This window comes from Balearica regulorum, chromosome Z (assembly GCF_011004875.1).
Source record: "Balearica regulorum gibbericeps isolate bBalReg1 chromosome Z, bBalReg1.pri, whole genome shotgun sequence".
In the NCBI taxonomy this organism is placed as follows: Eukaryota; Metazoa; Chordata; class Aves; order Gruiformes; family Gruidae; genus Balearica; species Balearica regulorum.
In genome coordinates this window covers 19,120,096-19,141,511 of record NC_046220.1, presented here as the reverse complement: position 1 = coordinate 19,141,511, position 21,416 = coordinate 19,120,096, and the positions used below count along the sequence as shown (strand labels likewise).

Genomic DNA, 21,416 nt, shown 5'->3' with positions numbered 1-21,416 from the left:
TATTCTCACCTCAGAGAGAAGAACTGGGAAACAAAACAGCTTTCTCTTTCTAGGTGGGAAAAGAAAATAAATAGGTGGAGCAAATACATGTTGCATTCCTACACATGACTTCTGATGGACAAAAGTACAATGTATTTACTGTTTAGGTAAAACATGGGAAGGAATCATAAATTATATTCCTTCAGATGTCAAGCTAATAATCTATTTCTTGTAAAATTCTGGTGCACTATCCTTACATCAATTCCTAGCTGTTCCAGCCCAGTTGTACATTAATCTTCTGTCTGGTAGACACTAGTGGCTTGTATAACATGAGTTCACATTTTGAACACACATTTCTGGAACCTTTCGGGGAATATTCAGAACGTGGTGACCAAAGAAACATGAATAAAAGTGAATTTTCTCGCTTAAAAAATTGCAAGTAATGCTGAAACCATACATCAGAGGCTGTGATGCTTTTGTTGCTGCCACAGGCCAAGTTTGCTCTTTATAACTTAAAACGCAACAAGGAAAAAAAAAAGGCATGAAAAGTTCGGAGTGCAAATATTCTTTGGTTTACTCATTAAAACAAAAGGACACAGCAAACAGCAAAAACAATAGCAATTAAATAAACAGAAAAATCTTTATATGCTTCCTAACAAAAAGTCTTCGGATGTTTGAAATGTATTAACTTCATGCTTTTAAGTACATTACAGTGTCTAGAAAGTCACATTTTTTTTATCCCCAAGGACAAGGAAGGGAGAAGATGAGGGAGGAAAAGAAGGATGAAAGGTAAGAGGAGAGAAAAGAAGAAGAAAAAAAAATTTATTCAAGATGTCATTTTTCCATTAGTTAAATAGTATATAACGCAACGATAAAACTAATTTCTGTTTCTAGTTTCATTGTACACAAAGCAAACAGGCTTGGAATTTATTTTCAGATGATTAAGTTTTCTGAATTCACATCATCATACACATAAGCCTAGTGTATACAATATACTGACTCACACTTTGCCAAAAAGAACTATGACCTATTAGCAGTATTCTAAATATCTTAAGGAATTGCACAGGTAAGTCACCTTATCATAGGCAAAGTTAAAATTTCGTACCGCAAGTGTTTTCTAGGGAATAGTTTTCCCCAGTTATGCTATTGTACTGTAGCTTATTCCTCAAATAATCCCCATATAATCAAAGGAAGCAAGCATCTGTGCAGGTGTATAAGGATCTATACTTGGTAGCCTTGCAGACAGAAGTTTTCACCACTGAGCTGGAGGTGAACAAGCCCGTTAAGACTCTACATGACAGCATCACTGATATTACTTAAAACTGAATGCTTCATAAGGGCAACACTAGGAAGTTGTGATCTGTGCAGAGAGCATAAAAGACTATAAATGAATTGAATATATATTTTACAAATAAGTCAAAGAAATTATAGACTGTACCATCACCATAATAGCCTGTTACTAACATTACTGGACTCTAATAGTTTAGAAATAATTCTGTAAATGTATGAAAGTTTTGGATTGTCTAACAGCAAGTTATTTTGTTTTGTGTATCTATCTTGCAAGACTCTTACTCTACTTAGACTGTTCTATTGTCTTTATCCAGCTGTTTCAATAGACAAAGCACAGTAAAAAAAACCATGTGCAGTCTTTCTTCCAGATGGACTGTGAATAGCAACAGATAGCTCATAGTAAGGAATCAATTTAATAAAGATATTTTGGAAATATTTGTCATAATGTAAAAAAACCCTTTTCACATGCTCCCTTATTCCTTCATAAATCAACAGTGTTCCATCTACAAATAATGCATAGGCAGTCAAGTACTTATATGTTCCCCTCATCTAGCATTTTGTTGACACCATCACAAAGTTTCTGCAAATGGAGTTTATAAGGTCCAAAGGGATTGTACAAGGCAGCCAAAAATTCACAATCAGAGAAGTGATCAAACACATTGTTGACACGTCCATGTGACTTTGCAGTCAGGTGGCGCTGAATGATTTCATGAAGTAGCTCTCTACAATCATTTAACAGTTTGGACAAAAAGTTTCTGTCAAAGGTATAATCCACCTGATGGAAACTGACCACGGTCTTAGCCAGCTGATGAACTTTCTTCTTGAATTTCTCCATCAACGCTATTTCATCCTGATTAAATTGGTTGTTCCTGTAGAGAATTGCCAATTTGAGGACTATTTTAATGAGGTTTTTGATGATTTTCTCTGCTTCCTTTTTGTTTTGTGTATATTCCTTTGTCACTCTGTAGAGCTCATCTAGAACATCACTGCTTGTATCATCGATCAAAGTAGTTGCTATTGATTTGGACACCATTTTTCCAAGGATCTTCTTCTGGGCCTGAATGGCCAGACTTTTGGAGTTGAAGACATCTGTGGCCACTGGGGAAAAAAAAAAAAGTATACAATCATATTTCATAGCAGACATACTATGGACAGTAAGTTGGGGAATATTTCCATGTCTATCCATTAACGTTAGTCCTACTAACTGCCACAAAAAATAATGCAAACTTATGTATGTAGTTGCAGAAAAACCCATTTTTTTCAATCCCTAATACTCTGTTGCCTGTAGGTTTACACTCTTTAAGATTGTTTTACTTTTGAGAAAACACAAAATGAGATAGAATTTGCTCAAAAATGGTTTAAAATCTCTATATATGGACTGATGGCATTCGAATTGAGGCAATAAAGCTGCCCTATTTGATCAGATGAGTTGTGAGTCTGATCTGATTCTGATATTCATAATGAAATCTGAAACCATGACTATCCCAGTGTCATGAAAATTACCACTGCTACTCAATTAGAGATAGTAATTCAGTAAATTGACTATTGTAAAACTTTTTCCTGCTTAGCATTTTACAGGATCAGTAAATTCAGATCCCATATATAAATATATTTATACACACACATATATAAAAAAATAATACAACACAAAAATCATTTGTCAGCAAACAATACTGATACTCTGGGTGCAATATGAAGATGCTAGTTTTCAGAAGGAAAGTAGCTACAGATTAACACTTCTATGTCCTATACTTAATGCAGAAATAGCCAGAAATGAACAGTCTAGGGATTGCCGTAACACTTGCTAGCAAAACCTTATAAAGAAACTCTTCTGTGACCAATAAAGTAGATTCTAGAACATATTTCCACCTCCAGAAGTATGCTTGCTTGCACCAATATACCCAATGACTGGTTTGTAATTTCTTCAGACACTTAAAACTCCCAAACATTCTTTCACAGACTTGTTTTGTGAAATGGTACTGCTCATGTTCTGTTTCCAGTGACGATTATTTACAGCACATTCCCTTTGCAGCATCTTCTCCACTAAGTCACATGTGGATTCATATTTCCAGGTTGAGCAGTCTGGGGGGATGGCTGCCTTTATGCTACAGACTTCCTGGGGTCTCAGGCTGAAGGAAAGTTTCATCTGCTTATATTTAATTCACATATGGAAGGTTTGCTTTGCAAACACAGGGCCTGGAAACATTCCCCCCTCCCCCTTTTAATGAAAACATAAACTCTGCAGATGCCAAACCATAAGTCCCTGAATTTGGAAAAGGTTTACTCTTAACTGTTTGTATTTGGGCAGCTGGGTGTGTTCAGATGCCCGCTGCCTCTGGGGTTCCAGGAAATAGAAGGAACTTGTCCTTCAGGACATATGAGACATAAATCTGTAATTTTTCTACAACAGTACCTTTGAGAAACTTAGTAACAAGCTGCTTTTTTGCCATCTCAGAAACTTTCAAGCAGGTTTGTTAAGACTTTCAGTGCATACCTCTATTTTGTTTTGAAGCATGAAGTGTTTGAGTGAATTTTTAAAAATCTTTACTCCATGAGGACACTCAAAAATCAAACAACCCATTGTTAACTCTCTTGGGCAAAGCACTCAAGATCACAAGATGGACACATTTCTCAACCACAGAGATACAAGAAGACATTAAAGATACTAAGCATTCAATCTGAACTGAAAGTATTTGATTCTCTTTTTGTGTTTTTAAATATAAAACTGCAACTGTTAACTATTCAAATAAAACTAATCAAAGTATTTCAAAGGATGGTCAAATACTAGAACTGAGCAGCCAATGCTTTACAAAGATCTACAGATGAATGAGGTTTTTTCCTTCAAAACAGCAATATCAATTGTTCTTTCATAACTTTTATCTCTTAAAGTCTTCCAATTTACTAATTGCTCGTGTCTTCTTTCTGACACTCCACAGATATACAGATGTTCATACTAATAGCAGTTGCTGTTTCAAAGTATATTCCATAAATTTGCAGACACCCCCCCATACTATACATGTTTTAAAATCTTCTTTCCCAGGATGCTGTAGTTGTTCTTATGAAATATTATATCACAGAGTGCTCCACTGTAATTGAACAGAAATCCATACAACCTGCCTCCAGAAAGTTACACAAACACTCAGATATGGTTCTAACAGAATATCAACTTCAAGAAACTGAAAACATGGCAGTTTTCTAAAAAATTTACAGTTTTATGTAATTTAACATTTGACAAAATGGACCTCGACGTGTAATTGCCATTGCTAAGCAAAGCAGGAATTGCTCACTTACAAGAGGTGTTAAACTCTTAATGGCATTTCTCTAAAAACTGTCCAAGATCAGGGACTACTCAGCACGGCTTTTCTATCTACTCTGCAATACACCGTAAGTCAGCTTCATTTCCCCTGTGTTATTACATATGTTCTAATTTAATTGCTAAATATGTAAATTTCATTCTTCAGTGTTTCAGTCAATCCAAAAAGGAACTTGCAAACTGTTTGTATTTTACAATCAGAATTTTCCGCTTTACCAATGGCAAAAAGACCTACATTGTATTTCACAGTCAATTGCTCAAATAAAACTGAGTTTAAGCAGTAAGATTATAGAGCTCCTCAGACTGAACATACGTACTTCCTTAAAAAAAAAAATTACTTACTTGTTCATCAAGTGGAATTGTAATTGTTAACGTTGACAGCAGAAAAAGAGACAAAATACCAGAGGTGAAGACTGGCCTGAGGCTTATTTAGTCCCCTAAATCCAACAGGCACTTTATCATGCGCTTTGGAACACTGTCAGAAGCTATCAGGGAGTGAACATGGGTTTTTCCCCCTCACCATAGCAGCAGTTCTTCTCAGCTACCTTTCTCTCCTGCCTGCATGCTTCATCTTGCTTTGGCACCTCAGAATGCAAAAATACATCAAGTGGTTTCACTTCCTTGAAAAGAGAGCTGAAAGGAAATTGCACTGCTGAGCAAGCACTGCAACACCAATAGCCGTTATTGCTAACTGTCAACTGGGACAATTAGCAGAAAGGGAGGGAGAAGAAAGGTCCTGTGACTCAAAAGGGCAGGGGACATGTCAAGAAGAGGTTAAAACATTAACCCGGTATCTGTAAATGCTGATACTCGGTGTATGGGAGATGCCTGATTCCTGGGTCACAGGGTGCGGGTGAGGGGTGGCCGCCGGCTCTACGTGTCACCAGCCCTCATTCCCAATGAGGGGACAGTGAGCACCCCCTTTCAATCCTCTGACTGCAATTTCAGACCTAAAAATAAGCATGTAAATCCACACTTATACAACTAGTTAAAGCAGCCTCATTTTCTTAGGGTTGATCATATGTAGATACCTTTTAAGAGAGATTACAGTAGCTGGCCAAGATGTATAAATCAGCTATTGCACTAGCAGGCCCCATCCTTGTACTTGAAACTGAAATAGTGCCATTTCTCTGGTGGTCTGCAGAATTTGGGCAGGTAATCACACTGAGTTTAAACATCTCACTGATGACTGCTCTTCATAGCTATTTCCTTCCAGTTTTACACTTCACTTTTAAAAAGCATATCATCAAAAAATAACCCCTTTGAAATCAATAGGATGTCATTTTCTGTACAGTCTATACAAATAAACATGATTATGTTCAACAGAGCAGCCCCTCCACACAGGAGAGCAGTGCAGGGGGAAAGGCTCTCAGAGGAAATCCTGCCTCAGTTACTTTGAAATTCACAGGATCATAGGGATAACGGGGACATCTGCAAAGTCTTCCTATTTATGATTTAGAGGAGCAAACAAGTTTCTAGAGACTACCTCCTGTGAAAGTTGCTTATTAATTATGAAACTTCTTAATTTTGACAACCAAAAGTGTGTTTAATATTAGTATTTTGTGTGTTAAAGTCAATAAATATTGGACACGTAGCATTCTGGATGTGTTTTCCCCAAAATATTTAACCTTACACACATTTTCCTTAGAACTGTGGTGGAAGTATAAACTTTCAGTGAAAATTTAGAATTGTGGGTTAATAAGCTCTCAGGAGACTGGTATAAAAATACAGCGCAGCTACTACTCATGGCTGTGATGCTGACTTTTCCCTGACATGGAAGCCAGTACACCTCCCTCTGTACTGTGGCAAATGCCTATTAGCAAATATCCTATTTCTCAACTCTATTTAAACTGGGAAAAAAAAAAAGTAGTATTTGAAACAAAAAAAAACTGAATCAGATTATTTCACTGCCTTAAGGCAGAATGTTTCTTCCACGAGATAACAGTCAATGGTAGATTCAACATCACTTGCAGTTGAGTGTATTCAATGTCATGCACATTGACAATGAATACTTGAGTCACCGAGTATTTTTAAGCTGCTTGTAATAAAGAAGGACCAGAAAAAAAGCATCCAGTAACATCTTCCAGTGAACCATGTTAAATTCCTCGGGCAAGTCCAGAGTTGAGCTTTCTGACATGAGTTGCATTTCCAGCGTACATATCAGTATGTTGATACAACAGTCCCAGCGGAAGAGAAAATGTGGCTGAGAAGCCATTAACAACACCACTGCTGCGCGAGACCCAGTTCTGATCGTACTGATTGGCATACCACGCACTGCACTAGTACCTGGGGAGCACGAGGTCCAAAGCTGACAGGGGTTTTTGGGAAAGGCACAAAGAACACTTACATGGGATTAGGAAGAAAGAGACAGCACCGACTGGGTGCATTTAAAAGACCGTATCACACAGCTTTGAGAACTGTGGCGACCGATTTCCTGCCAGGCATCCTGTGCGGACAAGTGTGTTTGTCTCTCTACAGACTGCGGGTAAGAGCTACAGCTAAAAGCCCGTGCACGTTGTACAAATTGCATGTTCAGTCAGACTCCCGGAGTGAGAGAGCATCATTTCCCTGGAGGGAGGCAACTTGAAATCAAACGAGATTGACAGCACTATGCTCTCTGAGTGTATGTGAGCATGAGTCATGCACCTCCAAAATCATGAGATTGCCTAGATCTCAAAGGATAAAAAAAAATTACTGCATTTTTACTTTTTCTTGTGCCTTCTGCTTTCTGGGTCTTTACAGGGCTACCCTTGTTTTCAGGAATGATAAAGGCCAGAGACATTAAAAAAATAAATACACTGAGGCGTATAAATATATGACTTCATGTATAAACACATGACTTCAGTAAGGTAAATCTCCAACAGTGATAAACTGCAAGAGCTAGCATCAGTGAAGGAACAAGTCTCGAAGTACAGAACAGGCAGAAATAGTGTCATAAACCGGTTACTAGGGCTGTAACAATTTTCACAATGTACTTATTACCTGATGATAAGATTAAAAAATGAGTGGTAGGACACATTATGAATTCTTCAGATATGAGTAAGGTAAGCTGATTTGTCTAGCTGCCACCATGATTTATAGCTTCTTAATAACCATCTGAGTGAGTGAGTCACAGTTTCAAAGAATGTTTTTTGGTGTTGGCTTTTTGGGTTTTTTTAAAAAGAGTCAGTGTTTTGATTCTTATCTAAGTACTTCATAGTTTCCTGGGTGAAAGGTGTGTTAAATTTAAATTTTTTAAAAGCACAGAAAAAGTCCTTGCAATGTAGAAGTCATTCCAAAAACGCAGCAGTCCCCAGACCACCACTTCAGCATATTGGCCAGTCTCTCCATTCACAAGCACTTGTTCATATGTTGGCTTTTCAAAAGCTTATGAAAACTGAAGCTTGTAACAGACATGCAAGACCAGACAGCTCTCTGACAGCTTCCACTCTTCAACCTCAGACACCGGGATTGCAACTTATAAACTAGCTGATGGCAGGGGTGAGAAGAGACCAGGGTAGCCACAGAGTTTACTGAGAAAAAGACTGGAACAGGGCAGAAAGCTTGGGCAAGCACCATCAGGCAGTGGAAAACCCAGAGGGCAAACGGCTAAGTGCAGGAGGAGAAAAAAACCCCAAAAACAAGGGCCCTATACAGGACTTACTTCTTCCGCATACATCTCTACTTTTTTCGATTCAAGTACACAAGGTCTTTATTTGAAGAGCAAATATTTTATTTGGCACCTCGTTTTTAAAAAGGGAGATTTATATATGAATATCAATTTTAACTAGAAAACAGTTTAAACTGAAATTTTCAACGCATACAAAGCATTCGTTCATAAAGGTAAGTAACCTTTGCCTACAGTTCTCTTAATAAGTACAGTAAATTGTACTAAATTCTCACTCACCATAATCTTTACCAACTGAGCATACTATAAGAAAGTTTATTAGTCAAGTAGTGTATACTGATTTTAACATTCACACTGGAAGACGTTAAAAAAACCAATCCCAACCTGAAGCCAAGCCTAATGCATTGCAAATATTGCACGAGCAGGCTTACTGGATTTTGAAGTCACTCTGAAGCAACGGTTAATCAAGCAATTTTGAAAAAAAATCTGGTTAATCAAACATTTTGTGAAATACACAGTATGTCTTATATGTATACTCATACTGGAAATGAACAGCAGCAGCAAGGCAAAGATAAAAGAAAAGCTAGCAAACATCATTGGGAACACCTTTTTTTTTTCAGTCATTAAAGTGCTGAAGAACTAATTGTCAATAGGTTTGCAAAACGCATATGATATTGTTGTATGCTTCCTGATTTTGCTATTTAATTCTAGCCTTAGTGTATTAAAATGTCCAAAATTTGACCAACAGCAAAAGATGACCCACTTTCTAGCTGCAAAAACAAAACCAAACCATGAAAAAACAGAACACAAAATACTTTTTTGATCAAGAGGTGAGAAGAATTGCCAAAAAAAGTACCTGGAGGTTAATGCTGGGTAGTGTGGCAAGTAAAGATGCTATTTCCAACCAGAATGCATGTGCAGAGTTTTGCAGTCCCATGAGAGCAGTCTGAGCCAACAAGTTATTCTGGTTTTACATGCCTGTGCTTCCCACAGCCACCCTGTGCATCACATGATACATATACTGTAGCTGATTTAGAAATTTAAAAAGCCTTCTTAAAAAGCCCTTTTTCCTCGAGCCTTTGCATGTATTTTAATTAACAGTGCAGCTTTAACGAGAAGAAAAGATTAACTTCTGATGCCTGAAGAGAGGCACATTTTAAAATATGTTGGAATTTAAAGAGAAAATGACAGTCACACAGAGTAGGGTCATGAACTTAATTTGGTATTTCACTCCTTTGCCACCATTTGTTATCCTTGCTGGAATGTAAAAACAGGTGCTGTGGTATCAAATATGCAGCCTGTATATTTCAGCTGTTGGCCATTTCAGGGCTACTTCAAGTTTCTCTGTATCTACCAGGTGTCCATGCACAATCCACAGTAATAATGCACAAATCTTTTCATAGGAAATAAAGCATATCTCAGGTCATTCCTTCCCATCAAGCAAATGCAACACAGGTACTGTATTTTTTTGTCCAGCCTCAGAAACACATACCAAAATGCAGCAAGGCAACAGTGCCAAGCTCCCTACAAGTGGCACTTAGAATAAAACAATCTGGCCATTACAATTTAATGTTTTACCAAAAGTTAAAGTTTAAGAAGAGGTATCTAATTGTTCGTACAACCATCGTGGAAAAAGGAATGTCTTTTCACAAAAAAAACCCCCAAAACAACCAAAACCAAAAAACCACAAAAAACCACCCTTTGCTGTAGGCACAGGACCTAGAGTATAACAAAAGAGCTTCTGGCTTGAATGCAGAAGGAAAAGCATTGAGACCAGCAGCCCTGGGGAACTTTGAATACATTGGGGAGACTTAAATTTGATGGGGGCGGGGGGGAGTTAAGAAGAAGTTTAAATATATGTGGCAAAAATACAATGAACTGGAAGGTTGAGACAAGATGGCAATCTGGCATGAGAGGAACAGGGAACCCAATTACAAGGACAAGGCAGCAACCTAGCTGTCAAAATGCAAAGGGCATACGTTTTTGAACAGCATGTAAAGAAAGCCACAGCAGAGGCTTCAGAGAGTTCACATGACAGAAGGGCTTGTGAGTGATCTTACAATGGCTTTGGAAGTAGTTAATAATGCTTTTCCTGTATTTCTAGTTCTGGTTCTCAGTTCAACATTGATCCGTACACCACCCTGTCTGTTTCTTGCAGACAGGAGGCCCTTGGTACCTCTCTTTCAGCATAATGTCGAGATGGTTTGGATTGCAAGCTTGCACTTTGTTTATACATACTGCTCTTGTATCTTCCACTGGTTGCCTGAGAAACTAAACGACACCTGCTCCCCTGCCCCATATAGTTTCTGTCCTTTCCTTTCTAAAGGAACTGCTGAGGCACTGAAGATTGCCACAGCTACAGGCCAGATACAGAAAAAAACAGTAGTAATTCCCAGGGCACTCAATTCTCAAATCTCTGGTTGTTACGTTCTTTTTTCAATATCAACATTGAAATGCAAATTATAAAACACAAGAAAATATGCCATCTAATAATTTTACTTATCAAATACCAGCTGTTCTTTAGGCCTGGGACACTAGTGTCAATTAATCTCTTTTGCAGTTTTAAATTTTTCACTACCTATTTTCCTGTTTTATAGCACAAAGGTTAAGTTTTCGGGCATTAAATGCATGCCAGTACATAGAATATATGCTTTGTCTACTCTTCCACACCAATTATTCATGGTACCTGTGATTATGGAGGACCACACTTGGTGGCCATAGTGGTCTTTTCCATTGCCACTGCTAATATCCATTTCCCTTACCCTCTCCTCTTCCACAAGGAGCAAAATAAAACCACTGTTGGTTGCAAAGAAAGGTTAGTTTAAACATACATCCAGGACAGTGATGTCTTGCATCACAGGCTTCCAAATCTTTGCTCTCAACCACTGAGGACAAGGCTGTGAGCTTAGTGAAGACATCTTATCACAGATGTAGACACCAGAGCCAAACTTTATTCCTACCCCTCCGTGAAGTATCCACTATTTCTGTCCATAGCTGCTCAAATTCGTGATTCATTGTTTCAAGTTCTTTGTTAGTTTCTGAAGTAAAGTCTAAGTCACTATTTATCAGTGTATATTTTTAATATAAATGTTTTTAAGTGAACAGAAACATTCATTCATTTTCTCTGTCATAAGGAGGGGAAAATAGCCCTTGGAATCAGTAGCTCAAATATTCACCAGGGTCATTTACTTGCTTTTGCTAATATTAAATGAAAATTTTCTTCTTTCTGTAAATAAAACTTTGTAGAATGGTATGGTAAAGAGAACATAGTAAAAGCAAAACCAGATCTCATGAAAGCTTTAAAATAATGGAATTTCTGCATTTTTTCAAAGTCAAAGTTTCCTGCACACCTCAATGATGTTAATTAAGTGGAAGCTTTTCTGTGTATGCATTGATTCAGTGCTTTATTAATTCCTGTATGAAGTGAAATGTACACATTTTGGGATCAAGACTTGAGGGTATCACATCCTTAGAGGTCCACTGAAATCACAGGTCAGCAACCAACGCTTTAGAGAAACTTGCAAGTACCAGCCTTCATAGATACGTAAAATACATCTCAGAATATGTCCCTGGATTTCAAATTACAAACTTCTCAAGGATAAATGCTATCAAATAAATGAAATACTAACTCCCACTTTACTGAAATTTATTCTCATTACTGTAAACTGCCAGCAGGAGCAAGACTCTCTGCAGACACCCCAAAGTTTATATATCATATGTCAAACTGAAATGTGGGTTTCCCCTATTGCTATGCAAAACAGACGTGCTGATATTTCATTACTAATCTGTATAGTTTGAGATATCAGTACTGAATTCAGCAAAAGCTAGGGAAAAATAAATTAGTTTATACAGTGTGTATTCAATCCTCTACATTGCTTCTGCCAAAACAGATCTGTGCTGAAGATTTTGGATCCCAAGTTCCCCAGACCAAATCCACCATGCCATGCAGAGGCACGGGCTCTCTACTTCTCATTGCTAGCCAGTCAAGCACTAGAAATGAACCACAAAACAGAACTGTGACAGGGAATCATCTGATGAAACTGAATCAAACCACACCCCAGCCCAGGCAGGGAATCTTATGAACAAAAACAAAATTTATGATGAATGTAGAATAAAACTCTCAAAGGACGAGTTCCCCAGTTTTTCTCCTCCTTGCTCAAAACAAGACTGTGCCCAACTGACAGCAGGTTTAAGGCTTGTGCCTTTGCTAATGTTATGGTTAAAAGAACCAAGTCGCTGGCAGTTTTATTTGCATTGCTAATGTGTATCCTGTTCAGTAGTCATGATGGAGATGCATCCACAAAACAAAAAGTGTACACCACTATTAAAAAACGCAAGTAACTCAACAAATCTACTGATGTAGACAGAGAAAATCTATAACCTCCAGTTTTCTCACAGTACAAAAAAAGTTAATGTCAATATGTATAAGACTAATGTTCAGATTGGTGCTATTTATTAACACAGAAACAGTCAGTTCATGCGCTCAAATTTCTTATAAAGTCATATACAGCAACTGTTACTACTGACAGTACTACTATTGGATACCACTGGATCTATGAAGTATCTACCCAATAAGCAAAGATGAAAAATTAATCCTTAAACATGAAAAAGTTATTTTGGCTTTAAAGCCATTATGAAATAGATGAAACTATTTTTAGCCTACTACTTCTTCTATTGAGTGCGATGTACGGAAAAGAAAAACAGAAGCTGTCTCATAAAGTAGCAGAAAAATCAGTAGCTCTTCCACATCTCTTTACGCACGTAAGAGCTCTCTTACCACATTTTGTAATCTAATTGTAACAAAACAAAAAAAAAATCAGTATAGAAGGTTAAAATAATACCTGCAATATAGTTTTTATTTGCTTTATTTATTACTCCAATGTGTTTATAGAGACTCTGTCTGAGAAGAGAGGGGAGAGGGGAAGCAATTTGCTTCCCCAACAGCAGCATTTAAGAACCCTCACGAAACTGCACATTTAACAGAAGATTTGACCAAATAATAAATCGTTAGTGATGAAAGGAATGATGTTTGCTTTTGAATACAAATTAAAAATTACAGTTAGTGTCTGAGTGTTACATTTTCCTTATGTTATCCCTGGCACAACCGTTCTTTTGATTTTTCAGGGGAGAGATGCAGAACTGTTTCCAGAGTCTTATGGTTTAGCAGCCTTAAGTCACTGCTCTTACTGAGAGATTCAAGTGCCCACATCTAGACGGAGCTGCAGCAGCTGTGCTAACAGCCAAGGCAGTTGTATTCCTGCCCTCAAAGCCCTTTATCTGTTTCCTGTATCTTCCTTCATTAAATGTACAATTCGGCAAACTATAGCAAAAAATCTAGCAGTTCTGACTTGCCTGTGTACCATGGTCTTTACTTCCTCCACATTTCCCACTACTCCTTCTTCATTAAGGTGTTAGCTTCTTGCTTTTCCTTCCATCTCCACTATTTGCACCTCTGGCAACACTTTCTCCATGCATATGTGATTAGTATTACAGTGTCAGCTTAGTAATAATTCTTTCTTTCTAATTTCTCATAAGCTTACTTCCTTTTTTCCTTCTTTCCTGTACTAAAGTGATATATTTTGCCCTTAGCTTGTCCTATTAATCTTGAATTCTAATAATTTATAGAAGGGATTACATAAAATGCCAAATTGTTAAGCATTGCTCTGATATATAGAGCTGCGTACATAATATGTATGACCCCAGTAATCTTTTAATTCTCTTCATCAGCAGTAGGCAGGTTATCTGTGGAATAAAAAAATCCTCAAATTGACTAATCTAGATCTCTGATACATCCATTGGTGCCAGATTATTCTTCCTGCTCCTGAACTGAACTTTTCAGACTACTCTCAACACAAAGCCCGTTTCACTGGCATTGATATTTTATGGAGATTGTTGGTTTGACAAGGGAGGGTAAGCAAAGAGCAGATGAAACAAAGGAAGCCCACGTTTTGTAGTCTTTGGGGTAAGAGAAGAAGGTGAGTCTAATATGGGAGGGGTACGTACCAATTGTCTGTGCTGCTTCATATGGAGAAATGAGCTCCACAAAAGAGAAGCAGTGGTGAAAGCTACCACAATTCACACAAACCCATTCAGATTTGGGTCCGAAAGTGAACACTGAGACATCCCATTTCTGTTTAATCTTATGGGTTTTATGCAGTTTATTCTAATTGTGCCCCAAACCAGTCTGTGACTTCAGAACTGCATATGAAATGGGACTGGCATGTTGCATTTATGTATGGATAACACTCTATTTGCATAGTTTGGGTCTCCCTGTTCACTGTCATAAAAGGTTCTACTAAATGCTAGTTTTGGAGATAGCGGGATGGAGAATCATACGTTACAGACTCCCATCGATGTTTTGGATGAATAAGTGGCCTGTACAAGCACAAGAGCAGACAATTAGTTATCTAAATGAACACGATTCTATCCTGGAAAACTTTCACACAATGAGAGGTGACTGAAAAATGTCAAAGCAAATCCATGACTACTTACAGGAGGGAGTATTGACTTCTCAAAACAGTGAGTGCTCTGTGATTTTATAACCCCTGTGTGTCTGTTCTGAGCTCCAAAAGGAAGAAAACAGGTGAGCTCATTCCTCAGTAACCTCATTTGGATTAAAAAATGCTAATTGTGTCTAAAAAAGCTCTGAGCACTTGTAGGAATGCAGAGATGTCTTTCTTCCCTGAAATGTGGTATTTAAAACTAAGTATAATAAAGGTGCAATGCAGGCTCTCCAAGCTTCCAGTTTTGTAATACAATATCCATTGTTTCACAGGCTACATATTACTTCACTCTAACATCTGTTATTATCTTACTTTTCCTTTGACACATTAGATTTATCTCCTGTTGTTTTCCAAATATACAACATAAAACCTGTAGAGTGAAGCTGAAGTTTTCTGAAGCTTTACATAAATAACTGTTTCCTTCTACTGAAGAAATACTATGTAAGGAATCCATTAACACCACAATAATGTAAATCGTTATTGGCATGTTATTTAAAAAGGTATATTCATAATACATACTTTCAACACGACAGTATTAAAAACATTTTCTTCTGACTGCAGAAAGGAATTAAGTCAAATAACAGCCTGAAACCATTTGTTACCTTCCTTGGTACATGACATGCCACCATCCAACACCACATTGAAATTATGCCATGCAGTTAAATGCTATAGTTTTTTTCTTGACTTTACCATGCTCTTAGTTTCATCCAGGGCAAAAGTAACTACAAGAAAATATGCCAGGGTTATTTATATTGTGACAGTTGTTGGAACCTGTAAATGCAATACAGACTGATGCCATACACACACCAAAACACACATGCACGCACACTCACATATTTACCACAGCATTGTGGTATACAGATGAATACAAAGATTGTTCTAATGTTACTAAGCAGCATGATGGGAGGAAAAGAAAAAACATGTTTCATGTTGCCATTTTAATACGGACCATGCAGAGATCAAAGGCAGAAGCTGAAAAGCCCAGATACACTGCTGCATATACCATATCCAGCAATTAGTACAAAATACAGTGAAGTAATGATTGTCTTAGAGCAATGTCTTTTTACTCCCAGTTCCTGCTAAAAAAATAATATTTGACTTGAGGTCAAAGACCTTTATTAGATTAATCTTAAAAAAGAAAATCTTCAGGAGTTCGCCATTCAAAATTGACCTTGATTTTGGGTTTCACTGTAGCAATGGGTATAGTGAATTTTTACAGTAGTTAAACCTATGGTCTTTGATTTTGTTACGCAGATTTTAAAAAATAATACATATTAACACATTAAATCCACTTTTATAGACATCCCAACATTCTCTAAAAACTGCGATTCACTTGTATAAAGTAACTGGAAGTGAAGCATTGCGCACTTCAGCATCAGATCATTGTCAGAACATACACAATGTTTGATGCTATTACTGTGCCCTCAACTCTCCTTTTCGTTCAGGGTGATCTTCCAACACATGGTCGAGAGTCATGTCTAGAAGCTGCAACTGAATTTCAGAGCTCCTCTTACGTCCCTCCACTAGCTCCTGGCAGTGATGCTTCCCTGGCCACCTGAGCATCTCTACCTAAAGGAAAATAGAAAATTCTGCCTTTGCTTCCAAATAATATTAAAATAATATTTTTCCTGTAGCTTTTGCCTCCTTTCACATTTTAGCATGTAGCAGATTAACCACGATGCTCTCATTGCTAGCTTTGGCCTTGAAATCTATAGAATTTGGTAAAATAAGTATTTTATAATTGTCCAAATGTACCCTCTACCCCATCCATAATCAGTCACAGACATTTAGCTACAAATGCCCTGGCTGGGCCTCATAATTTGTGGGCAAGTCAGAGAGTGACCTTCAGTCTTGCACCTAAATGAAAAATCAATCACTGCACTTTCGGTACACCACTTAAAAGATTATATATCCTCAGTGTCAAAATCCTGAGCCCCAAATTCAGTTTGAATTTGTAAAGCATCATTTTTTTTAATGCAAAAACCACAGTTTCTTGATGAAACAGAACTAGTTAGTATAAAGACTCTGAGTGCCTATTTTATGCCACATACACCGGACCACTACAAATCCACAGGTATTTGACTGTATTTTTCACTATTTTGATCAGTGATGTTTCATGCCATGTTCAATCAGACTAGGCAAAGTAGTGTAAAAGCTGCAGCTCTACATATTCACCTATTAATCCCAGTCCTTATTCACATATACACTAAACCCCCTTTTCTCATGTATCTTCTAAATTCCTTTACAGATGGGAGTATATTACCAGGAATACATTCACAGACCGACTGATAAACCCTCTCAGTGCTACTTGTGCCTCATTTTCCCACAATGACTACTTTTTTTATTTTCCGTTCTGTCCAACTGAAATCACAGGACAGCAAACCCCATATATTTTCCCAGCTAAAAATAACTAACCAAAAAGCTACCCTTTCTTTCCTGTCTTAGCCACCTGCTCCAAATGCTTTTTTCAGCGTGAAGATCATGGCATCTCAAATTGTTTCAAAATAAATGCACAGAAAGGCAAAAATATTTTCAGAGGATTTTGAGAGTCTGAGTCATCCAAGGAGGTAAGAAGTTTCTTCAAACAAGAAAATTTACATTTCAAATATAGCCAACTTGGTAAAATTGTCTGGAGCTTCCTGTATGTAAACCAGAGGATTTTTCATGCTATGGCATGCATGCTGATCTCTCCTGCTGTACAACTGAGGGAGAATGCTCACATTGCCATATTCTTTTCACATATTCGCTTTTTCAAACAGCTTCTATATAGAAATAATTTTTTTTTTCAGTTCTGCTTTTCAATAAATCTGTCCTACAGAATCTTCTCGGGGAAAAAAAAGAAAAGCTGTTTCTTAGTTCATCAGTTCATTCGATGAGAAGAAGAAAAAGAAAACAGACAGCATCGTTGTAATTCTTATCAAAACACAGGCTATTGTGCTTAATTACTAACCAGGTTCTATCAGCATTATTAGCATTAAGTTTGATTCAAGTCCAAGCTGACTTTTCTGCAAATTAACAAAATACTCTTTTACGCAGATAGAGGTCCCTGGTGATGTTATTCTTCAAGTGGGGGAAGTTGTACAGTGTGAAGGGAAAACCATCTAAAATATTCTGAAAATCTGTTGTTTTCACCAAATACAAAACGCTTAGGTTGCCTGACTGCTTGCTTATGCACTCGGGTTTCTTTATTTTTTCTGAGCCATACTGGATCTCTGTAAATTTGAGTCTCCCTAAGGACTATTCGTAACCATGTCGTGTCAATTCTCTTCTAAGGAATCCAGCGTATAACCCCACTACTGCCCTGTTCCTTCTACTGTATAAATGCTCTTTTGTATATAGGCACTTTGAGGAAATTGCCCTCCTCCTCCCCCACTTGCTCCCTACTGTCCTACTCTGGCTTGCACCCCCTCCCAATCAACACTAGTGAATAATTGTATTTTTGTTGGAGCACTTCCAGCTCCTCCACACGTTCCACTGTAGAAGCAGTAAATGAAACCCTGTAGTTTTGGCACATTTCGCTCGACTTTAACACGCACACACATGTGCACGCACATATGCACACTCATTCAGACAGGGAAGTAAGTGGCATCAAGCCTATTACCAAAATAATGACCTTTTACTTCTCCCCCATGTAACTTCCTCTTTTGCTGAAAAATACAGTGCTTACAAAATTAAAAAAAAAAAAGCCTTCCCCTTTCGATATTCTACTAGCAGTGTTTTGAAACACTGTTTCTTCCACTTACCAGTTTTTCACATGAGAGTAAATTACCATTGCCGAGACAGATAGATATCCCTGGGTGCCAACACTTTGGTCATTTCATACCCAGTGAAATCAGCAGGAATTTGGATGATTTTGCCAAGGCATTTTTCCCTCCCCTTTGAACACCCAAAAGCTAAAATGAGCAGAACTTCTCCTCCGCACTCGCAAAAGTGGTGCTCGTGACGCAAGCATGCACATTTCCTCTCCTGTGAAAATAGTCAAAACCCATACCTTCCTTAGGTTCATCAGCCTCCGAACTCATGGTGTCAGCGCAAGGCACTGGGGACCAGATTACAGCTGACGTGCACACTGAGAAGCAGCCGCAAGTCAACTTCTCAAAAAAAAAAAAAGAAAAAAGAAAAGGAAAAAAAAAAAGAGGGTTGGGATTTTAAGGGGAAAAGTCTATGACTTCAGCAAATCACAACTAAGCTACTTGAAAAGGATCCCGCCCCTTTTGCAGCTGCACACCAGCAACTGTCTGGAAAACCAGCACCTTCAGAGAAACCCTCATTTTACTTGCCAGCAGTCGCCGTTTATGCATTTTATTCTCCCCAGTCTGTAGGAAGGGTGGAGTTTCACTTGTTGCAGCTTGCCAACGTGGTATGAGAAAGCAAGCAGGGGAGACCAAAAAAGCCCTGAGTGTGGAGCAGTGTCTGATTGCGGTAACTGACAATCAGATTGGGGCTCTCTTAACTTGCAGAAAAATCTAATTTAAATCAGTATTTTTTTTAAGCCTAAATTGTACATTTCAACACTGGATACTATCTGGAATTAGTTCTGTAGCCTCTGTAATTACACTGACTAATAGCGGATGACTAAATACATACTTAAAGAATGAGAAGCAGCAGCTTTCTTTCAGGTAGTTTAAGCTAAATAATTATTTTTTCTTTCACTCATGCTCCATGCATGGTGCTGTCTACCCTGAAAGAAGCAATTCACCTTTATTTCTTGGAAAAACTATCTGATTTCTTTGACCCCCCTGCATCCTAGCAAAGATCATTATTTTTAACTATTACATGACATTGTTTTACAGCACAGCAAGGGAACAGGGGTTCTTTTGCAGTCACCCCCCAACTCGCCATGCATCATACACTCATTCAGAGCAAAATCATGGGGAATTACTTTTTTCCAGTTGGTACAGCCTCCAGTAAAATCACAGCCAGAAGGAACTGTCTTTTCCTACTTATTCATTTAATATATTTTTAGTACAGCAAACCTCAGTGGAAACGTGACTGCTCAGACAAAAGGAGAGGTGTGATCTCTCAGAAGGCTTGATGGACCTGCCAGCTCTGACATGCAACCAAATTCCCACCTACCTCCCCCTTACCGGGTTAAATGCGCATGCCTGAAGGGTTGTCAGGGTCTTTGTGGAAGTAATGCTATTAACAGTTAGCCAGCGTGTTTACTGGAGTCAAGTAGAAATAAGTGTATTTCAAGATGAAGTCAGAAAGCACCAAAGCTGTCAGCTGCACAAAATTGGGGCACATGGGGGGGGGGGGGGGGGGGGGGGATATAATAATTTCCGATTGTAACATTCAGCTGTATTCACTAAAGTTTATGGGAAGACGGTAATAAGATAGGATGGTATTGTAAGTAAAAGGTAGAGTGAATAAGGACGGTATGAATTTTCAGCCATGGCAAAGTTGCTTTGGGGACCAGGGCAAATAATAGTCCAGAACATGAGGAACTTTTGTCCTATTTTGAATGATTTTATTCATAATAAGGACTGCCCTTTGCCATGTACTTCTCCCATGCCTAAGAAAGGCAGATCTCATTTTAGTTAAAGGCTCTTGGTGACACTGGCAATTTTTTCTTCTGCAATATGCACAACTCCGTGGGTCCCTTAAGGAAGCTCCTCAAGAGGCTAGCTGCCTTCTACAGGCCTCATCATCTCCTGCGGTGTGGCAAAGCACAGCAGCTGCATCCTTCAAAGCACAGAGAATGAAAGCAAATATTACCCTGAGCGATTACAAGTAATTACAACATGGACAAGCTAAAGAGGCCACATTTTCAGGTTAAAAAAAAAAAAATAAAAAATTACTGCTTTGGTGTAATTACTGGATAGTAGATTGAAACCACCCAAAACGCCCCCCACAGAATAGAGGAGGAACAAGAAGAAACATAGTGTTAGTCAAGATGAACTGCAATAACCTTTGGGGTCCTTTAATCAAAGGGAATGTTGGTAAAGAGATAAAATATCCAGAATATAACCCAGTATCAAGAGCCCTGAGTGAACAGATTTATACAATAGATGGATGTCTTTTGTTATTTTTAGATGACAGACGGTCAAGGGGAGATAACGAGCCTTGTTAAACGTCAGAAAGTTCTGCAAATTAAGATTTCTCTAATCTCTGAGAAACTTCAGACCTCTCTGGACAGATAACAAAACCCCAAAGATTTTGTTGTGTTTCCTCCTTACAGAGTCAAGATCGGATCTCCTCACTCAGCCCTCTTCCTCTTGCATACAGCATCTCAATTCAGATTGCAGAAATGTTTTTCTATGTTTCATTTTGGTTGTTATGCTTCTTAAAAACAGATCTCTTGGCTGAAAAGACCCCAACCAGACAAAAGATAATTTAGGTAGGTAATTTTACAATCTTTGGTTAAGCAACAACTTGTAAAAGCATTCGATCACATGGACGTTATCACCTTCTTCAGAGGTTGCATTTAATGAACTCCAATAATTTTGGTTAGAATGCCAATAAAAGTAACAAAATAAGGCAGGTAAAAATTAAAGAGACTCTGTGGACAACACTGGTGCCCAGGTAAGGGATGACATTACCTCCTCACCTGCAAATAAGAGCCAGTTACTGAAGAATCCAGAATGATTTTTGGATACCATGATGACTTAACAGCATGCAAGCTTGAAAAATCTCTTTAATTTTAAACAGTGCATGTGATGCAGAGTAGGAAGGACAAAACAAACAATGGCAAAATCTCTAAAAATAGAATTAGTAGACATAG

General features: G+C 38.0%; 1 protein-coding gene across 4 annotated transcripts in view; it reads right to left on the bottom strand.

Moving 5' to 3' along the window:
* Positions 1-528: 528 nt before the first annotated feature.
* Positions 529-21,416, bottom strand: part of TNFAIP8 (TNF alpha induced protein 8) — a 64,422-nt gene continuing 43,534 nt past the window's right edge. Inside the window, exons 1-2 of one of the 4 annotated variants that reach the window (XM_075741059.1) lie at positions 18,684-18,946; positions 529-2,367 (exon numbers count right to left, since the gene is read on the bottom strand). In XM_075741059.1, coding sequence (XP_075597174.1) covers positions 1,802-2,367; positions 18,684-18,714 — 597 coding nt within the window. In that variant the 5' untranslated portion in view covers positions 18,715-18,946 and the 3' untranslated portion in view covers positions 529-1,801. Of the gene's footprint in view, positions 2,368-4,924; positions 5,385-9,045; positions 9,140-18,683; positions 18,947-21,416 lie in introns of those variants that run through there. The other 3 variants (XM_075741062.1, XM_075741061.1, XM_075741060.1) reach the window with 3 other exon arrangements.